Source organism: Pantherophis guttatus, chromosome 7, assembly GCF_059756535.1.
Source record: "Pantherophis guttatus breed Tessera chromosome 7, ASM5975653v1, whole genome shotgun sequence".
Lineage (NCBI taxonomy): Eukaryota > Metazoa > Chordata > Lepidosauria > Squamata > Colubridae > Pantherophis > Pantherophis guttatus.
The window spans coordinates 22,078,822-22,086,973 of NC_142069.1; the positions used below are offsets into that span (position 1 = coordinate 22,078,822).

An 8,152-nucleotide genomic window follows, 5' to 3' on the forward strand; every position below is an offset into this window, starting at 1 on the left:
TTTGAATGCATGCTTTTCTTTTTAGATGGAAGATGAAGACTCCATTTTGCCCCGAAAGTTGCAAGGAGCTCTTGAACATATACTGGAGCAGAGAAATGAACTGGCAAATGACAAGGAGGAAGTCACACTCAACGGCAAACAGGGTTCGGGTTTTGTTTTGTTTTTAATTTAACATTTGGTAGTTGTTGTTTTTTTTGACAATGATTATTTATCAGTTCGGTAGCAGTAGCAGTGCTTTTCAACCTTTTCATAGATTGTACCACTTTTAGGACATGACAATATTTGAATACCACCCAGTGGCTTAGCAAGGTGTCAAAAATTTGATAACCAAAAGAAAGTGGGGGGAGGGAGTGATAAAAGTACACACACACAGGTAAAGGTTCCCCTCACACATATGTGCTAGTCGTTCCTGAGGTATCACTGTGTTTAACCTAGAGAAGAGTACAGGAAGACACATTAGTTGTCTTCAAGCATTTGAAGGTCCATCATGTAGAAGTCAAGACAGTACTGCTCATCATTCCAGAATATGGACTAGGAAGCAATGGCTTTAAATTACAGTATAATGAGTTATAAGATAGGAGCAAAAAAAATACCTTAACAATATCTTAACAATAATTGTTCTATAATGATGGCAGATTCTATATGGTTGTAGAGGGGTGTTTAAAAACAGATTGAATGGCTATTTGTTGGGATTGCTGTAGTAATGGAATCTTGCTCTGGGCAGGAGTTCGGCTAGATAATATCCCCTATCCTTTCTAGCTCTTATGTTTTGTGATTCTGTGTTGAAGATAGTACTAAAAACCAGGGGTGAAATCTACTTACCTTCCTTACCAGGTACGGCAGTGTCACATGCACGCACAGGCCTTCTGCACATGTGCAAAACCTGCACATGCAGAGAAGGTAACACATTACCTCCTGGTTAAAACCAGGAAGTAATGACACCCAGATGGGTGGGCGGAGCTTTGCTCCGCAATCACTACCGGATTGCCGAACCACCCGGCACGATTGCTACTGGATCACCCGATCCGGTCCGAACCGGGAGGATTTCACCCCTGCTAAAAACCTTTTGAATGCAAAGCAGAATCGTTGTCCATGAGAGAGCTCGGTCCTCCTTGATGTAGTGGAATAGATCTGGAGGCTAGCCAAAAACAGTTAAGGAAGATCATTAAACCCTAGTATATTTTCCTGCTGATTTTATTTCATTCTTTGTTTTGCCTTTCCTCAATTTCCCTACAATGTCCCCTCAGAGGCCAGCCCTTTGAATGAAGTGGTGTCAGAAGCTTTCGTCCGCTTCTTTGTGGAGATTGTAGGACACTACTCTCTTTTCATGATTCCTGCTGAGAAGGAAGAAAAAGCTCTTCAGCGTGAAGCTTTCCGGAAGTCCGTTTCTTCAAAGAGCCTTCGGAGGTTCCTGGAAGTTTTTATGGAGACTCAGATGTTTGGAGGCTTCATTCAAGAACGAGAATTACGAAAACAGGGAGCCAAAGGTGAGCTGGTTCTCTTGACAAGAGGATAGTGCAAAGAATCCAGCAGATTCTTTATACTAAGTCAAATTAACTGTCTCCTTAGCATTATCATCACTGATAGCAGTTCTCCAGGATGTTGGAATAGAAGTTTCCAATCCTTTTTGGAGATGCCCAGGATAGAACCCAAGATCTTTTATCTACAAGGCATGAGTTGTCCTACAATGGATTCCTGATAATTGGTGGATCTAAGTACAGCCTTACTTGTGTAGATTTCTGCTTTGCTTTTTTAAGCATAATAAAGGTAAAGGTTCCCCTCGCACATATGTGCTAGTCGTTCCTGACTCTAGGGGGTGGTGCTCATCTCCATTTCAAAGCCGAAGAGCCAGCGCTGTCCGAAGACGTCTCTGTGGTCATGTGGCCAGCATGACTAAACGCCAAAGGCGCACGGAACACTGTTACCTCCCCACCAAAGGTGGTCCCTATTTTTCTATTTGTATTTTTTACGTGCTTTCGAATTGCTAGGTTGGCAGAAGATGGGACAAATAATGGGAGCTCACCCCATTACGCAGCACTAGGGATTCAAACCGCTGAACTGCCGACCTTTCAATCGACAAGCTCAGCATCTTCCACTGAGCCACCATGTCCCTTTAAGCATAATAATGTTCCCCGATTGGTAGTAGCAACTGAAACCAATAAACCTAATGGTTAGTCCTTTTTCATTATTGTACTTGTTCTTGACCTCTCTAGGTTTGTTTGAGATACGTGCCCAGGAATATCTGGAGACCCTTCCCAGTGAAGAACAGAGCGGAGTTAATAAATTCTTGAAAGGATTAGGTACGGAATTCAAGCAAGTGTGGCTGCTGCAGTGATCCTGATTTTAATTTTTTTTTTTTTTTTTTACTTTACCATGTTTAAATCACACAATTGTGCACCCGTTACCTATGTTTTAGATCAGCGGTCCCCAACCTTTTGAGCACCATGGACCAGTTCTGGGGAAAACAATTTTTCCATGGGCTGGGGAAGTGGGGGATGGTTTCACATGCTACCCAGATCCCGCCCATGTGATGAAGCTTTGCTTGCTTGTGTGGCCTGGTTCCTAACAGGCCGTGGTCCGGTACTGGTCTGAAGCCTGAGGATTGGGGACCCATGTTTTAGATAATGTAACATAAAAAAAAGCATTTTTTAAACCTGAAAGGTTTTCCAATATTAACTATAGTAAACATTTGCTTCTTGCCTTCCAAAATATTTCCTATCCCATCACATCCCTGCTTAATAAGAAAAGAGACTTTGCACATAATTTGATAGTGAACATATAAATTTAATAATCTGTATAGAATCACCTCTAACTTCTGTGGTTACAGAATCATGACATTTCTAAAACAATCTAAAATTCTCAGGGCATAATTTCTGCAATTGCAGGAGATTTCAGGTGACATTGTAGGGCAGGGGTGTCAAACTCGATTTCATTGAGGGCCACATCAGAATTGTGTTTGACCTGGGGGGGGGCAGGTTGTGTGGCCATGGTGGGTGTGGCCAGCTAGATGTCACTCATCGAGGCTCATTTTTGGCCACAATGGCTTCCTGCAGCCCTCTTCCAGCGAAAACGGAACTCAGGGGCACCATCCCAGTTTCCATCCCATCCACCAGCCCTGTTTTCGGCCGTGACTGCCTTCTGTAGTCCTCTGCCAGTGAAAACAGAGGCACCCCAAGCTCCATTTTGCTGGCAGAGGGCTGCAGGAGGCCATCATGGTTGAAAATAGAGCCTGGGAGGGCCATGTGAGCTCCATTTTCACTGGCAGAGGCACCTCGAGTTGTCCTTCATTGTTTCCATGGGCCGGATCTGGCCTGCAGGCCTTGAGTTTGACACCCTTGTTGTAGGGGATCATTTTCCAATCTTCTATCAAGGCATCCTGAAAAATTGCAGAGCTCTCTGCTGTTTGGCCTCAGCTCCACAGAGGTGCCACCTTACTCTCACCTGGAAAGGTTGGAGACTCAAAACTTAAGTCTTTTCTGCAGGTAAAGGAGTTGTCTTTTCCCCCCATAAATATTGTCTCTCTCTTTCTTTCCCCACCATTCATCCTTTCTAGGTAGCAGAATGAAATTTCTTCATAAGAAATAAGTATTTGGAGCACCACCAGGAGTGGCGAGAAGGATATCTTTTCTAAGCATTTCAGCAGACACAACATGGATTCCGTTTGTTTTTCCCATTTTAAAACCCAAGTCCAGCTTAGCCTGCTCCAGTGGTGGAGAAATCTCCAGAGAAGCAGCGTTTAAAAGCTGCTCCTGGATGGACAGACAACCTTGTGGCCTACTATACAGCATGGTGCAGAAGGGGCCTCCAGGTTTGGCTCGATGAAGATCATGCACTGGACAAAGCACTCCCGAACCTCTCTGTTCACTGACCCTTTGCAGACTTTGTGGTGTTTTTGAGACCTTATCTATTACTTTTTTTTTTGAAAATATTTCTTATTTATACTGAGGTTAGGAAGACTATTAGGCAGAGACATTTGTTCCATTTACTCTCCCAAGGGATGACAGCAAGGATAGGCGCTGCCTTAACTTGGATAGTATGATTGTAAAATGACATGATGATGTGATACAGAAATAACTAGAAGAGAAAGAAAGGGTCACGTACATATGGGAAAAGAAGAACCCGTATACACCAGTAGCTATGGTGGTGGTAGGGGACTACTAAATCCATTCAGAATTTTATCCAACTGACCACTATGTGATGACTTACTGCCCCTTCCTGGAGTTTGGGATATATGTCCACACCCTTCTTCGGAGTAAGTCTGATCTGTTGCCATTGGAAGTATGTGTTTATTAAAACAAAACCAAAAAAAGCATGTGCTTAGTTTCAAGTATTGCATATAGTTTGTTTTGTTTGTGTGTATCTTCTGGAGTAAAATTCAGAGGATGATTTGAAGGGCAGAAGCAGTCCTTTGAAGAACCTTCCTACCCACCCACTTCCCCCAAGCCACAGAAAAATGACTGAAGGCTTTTAAACAGTGGTTCCCAACCTTTTTTTTTGGCCATGCCCCATCTAAGCATCTCTAAAATCCTGATCCCACACCCTGTGACATATAATTCTTACTATTCAAAAAGTGAACTCCTATTCACGCGGAGGAAGCCTAAAATAGGCCATTAACTTGGTTTAAACAAGGTTCCAAATTGTCATAATTAAAAATCAAATTGCCCCTCTGTGGGGCATGGGCCCCACATTGGGAACCACTGCTTTTAAAGGATGGATCGGATGGTTTTGATGATGGGATTGTATGCACCCCCTAGCGGCCAGGACAGTTGTGAAACAGTTGCCTTCTGCCCTTGCGTTCCTCTTGGGTTATTCAGTGTTCGTTACAACTGTACGGCGATTCATACATGCAAGCATATCATTTCATTTTGTTACATTTATTGACACAACAGCGATACGTGTGAAGTGACACTATTTATAAGTACCATACCTGACACACAGATCACACCCGTGATGTGGAATTTGTGGGCAACTTGTACCTTCCAAGTCAACAAAGCATAAAGGCGCCGGGACAGAGTTATGCTTTCATCCACACCTTTCTCTTTCTCTTTCTGTAAATCTCAATAAAAAGAACTGTTTGTGCTCTTGCCAAGAGTAAGAGGTGACCTTGAAATCTCAACTTCAAGGAAGGCTGTTCATTGTGATGTCACCAGGTTTGGGGCTTCATTTTTAGGTGTGACAACTAATAAGAATGCACTGAAGGTATTCTAGACCAGGGGTCTCCAACCTTGGCAACTTTAAGACTTGTGGACTTCAATTCTTAGAGTTCCTCAGCCAGCTTTGCTTAAAGTCTTAAAGTTGCCAAGGTTGGAGACCCCTGGCTGAGGAACTCTGGGAGTTGAAGTCCACAAGTCTTAAAGTTGCCAAGGTTGGAGACACCTGGCTGAGGAACTCTGGGAGTTGAAGTCCACAAGTCTTAAAGTTGCCAAAGTTGGAGACCCCTGGTCTAGGCCAGGGAGAAAAGAGGAGGCTGACCACGGGTGTGTCTCTTGCTTAAAATATTACATGTGTACAAACTCCGCTCCCACTTCCAATAAACTTTAGCCTAGTGATAAAAAAGAGAAAAGCAAAATCGTAGCTAAGGAATAGGGCACACAGTTTGGTATAGTCAACTCCAGTGTCTTTAAGAGCTGGGAAAACTTATTTTTAGAAATTCTGGCGAGTCCCTGAAACACGTATATGCCCAGCCCCTACCATGTTACTCCCTTTCAGAATAAACGGTGTTATGCAGAATGAAGAAGAAGAAGTAATAAGCAAAATAAATAAAAGGAAGATGGTGGGGGGGGGGGGAAGGAATTCTGTTTGAGGGATTTACTGCTCCTCCAAAGTGAAATCATCAAGATAAAGGCCATCTTCTCCCTTTATGACACCTTGAATAATGCAAGCAAGCTATAGCTTGGAAAGGTTGCTTATTCAGCAGCAATTTTCATGTTCAAGATAATTTATTTAATTCATCTCCATCCCCAAATACACTGAAATGTCTTGGATCAGCTTTTCACCGAGACAGTATATTTTATCTTTCCTGGATATTCCGGAGAAAGCCACCTGGGAAGGAAAAATGCAGAACATGAAGAAAATATTCCTGGTTGAATTATCAGCAGCCACATCTCCCTGAATGAACCTATCAGTTATATGGATATAGGAAAAACTTGGCTGGAATATGCCCAAGGATTGTAGTATTGCAATGGTGATTGTAGTATTGCAGGTCATTGCATATTTTAAAACCATCCCTTGAAGATAAGAGTAAGGCTGGGGACAGTGGCACATGTGAGCATTCCTTTTCCTTCCATCCTTCCCTCAGAAAGTTGGATTTTCTCCAGTCAAAAGATAGGAACACCACTGGAGCAACACAGAAGAATTACAAGTGGATGTCAATGACAGAAGCTAAAGATAAGTGAGAATGTTGCAACAAGTCCCCGATTTGAAGCAGCCCTAAGCACTTGAATCTCTTTGTCAGACATGACAAGGTGAGGATTTGCCTCGGACTCCTGGGGATGCAGTGGCTAAGATGCTGAGCTTGTCGATCAAAGGTTGGCACTTCAGCGGTTCGAATCCCTAGAAGTTTGAAAGCACATAAAAAATGCAAGTAGAAAAATAGGAACCACCTTTGGTGGGAAGGTAACAGCGTTCCATGCGCCTTTGGTATTTAGTCATGCCGGCCACATGGCCACGGAGACGTCTTCAGACAGTGCTGCTTTGAAATGGAGATGAGCACCGCCCCCTAGAGTCGGGAACAACTAGCACAGATGTGTGAGGGGAACCTTTACTTTTACCTAGGGATGCAGCCAGTTGTGTGGACTGCAGGCCGAATCCATATAACCAAATTTCCACAATAGCAAAACAGCATTGTAAGCAGTGAGAACATGCAACACCAAAGTGACTATAGTATGCAAATAATAGCACGTGGCTTCCCGTATGATTCAATACAATTGGGAAATTAGTTCTTCCAAACTATTTTTATTATTATAATAAAATTCATTTGCCACCCATTTTATAGTTTGGGGTGACATTGAGTACCATAGACTTGCCGCAAGCAAGTCTTCCAAAAATTAAGTGTAATGGCAACCTTGCTAATAGTGCATCACTTAAAAGTTTTGCATGATGGATTGTATGGGGGGAAAAAACATGTCAGTGCCTTACATGGTAGAAACTGGAATGCCAGCTTATCAATATCTCTTCCCCTTGTCATCATCAACTCTGAAGCATTTCTATGCCAGGAAAACCTTGTCAATTTTAAACAAGTTTGAGATAACCACAACTACTTGTCTTTGCTTAATATTTTAAGGTATAAACCATAGTTTAAAAACAACCACATTTTGTGGTCCATGGCAAGTTAAAATTGCGGCCCACGTGACACCCCTCCTGCGCGAGCTGCACTGGCTCCCAGTGGTCTTCCGGGTGCGATTCAAGGTGTTGGTCACCACCTTTAAAGCACTCCATGGCATAGGACCTGGGTACCTTCAAGACCGATTTCTGCCACCAATAGCCTCCCACCGGCCAGTTCGCTCCCACAGAGGGGGTCTCCTCAGGGTGTCATCGGCTAAGTTATGTTGGCTGGTGAAACCCAGGGGGAGGGCCTTCTCTGTGGGGGCCCCAGCCCTGTGGAATGAACTGCCCCAGGAAATGCGTAAGATCTCCGACCTCCGGGTATTTCGCTGTGCACTGAAGACTCTGTTGTTCCGCCAGGCCGGGCTATCAATATAATAATTTTAAATTGGGGTATTTTAAATTTCTGGGGTTTCAAACTGAGCCGAATTTATTTAATAATTTTAAATTTTTAATTGATGTTTGTCTTGTGTTTTTAAATAGGCTGTACACCGCCCTGAGTCCTTTGGGAGAAGGGCGGTATAGAAATAAAATTATACTTATACTTAAAATTGTCTACAGAAAGTTTTGTAGGCTGTGTGAACTCAGATTTGGGGCAGAGTAGAGAAAGCCAACAATGAGTAGTGGCATGCTAATTACATGGGTAGAACATGGATAGCTCTTGCATGGTGCAAAGGTGCTTTTCCAAAAAGGCAACTGGACTTCCCTGGGGTTTTTTTTTCCCTTGAAAATGATTTGCTTCTCATTCAAGAATTCCCATTTTGATGGTCTCCAATTATGTTGAAATTCAGGTCCTAGAAAGTATGACAAAAGCTCACAGGGAATTTGG

General features: G+C 43.1%; 1 protein-coding gene across 1 annotated transcript in view; it reads left to right on the plus strand.

Annotated features, from left to right (window-relative positions):
- The window catches only part of DENND2A (DENN domain containing 2A), a 76,327-nt gene extending 71,205 nt beyond the window's left edge, over positions 1-5,122 (plus strand). The window contains exons 17-20 of the mRNA XM_087873747.1: positions 26-143; positions 1,248-1,487; positions 2,214-2,300; positions 3,554-5,122. Coding sequence (XP_087729873.1) covers positions 26-143; positions 1,248-1,487; positions 2,214-2,300; positions 3,554-3,585 — 477 coding nt within the window. The 3' untranslated portion in view covers positions 3,586-5,122. The remainder of the gene's footprint in view (positions 1-25; positions 144-1,247; positions 1,488-2,213; positions 2,301-3,553) is intronic.
- The last annotated feature ends 3,030 nt before the right edge of the window (positions 5,123-8,152 follow it).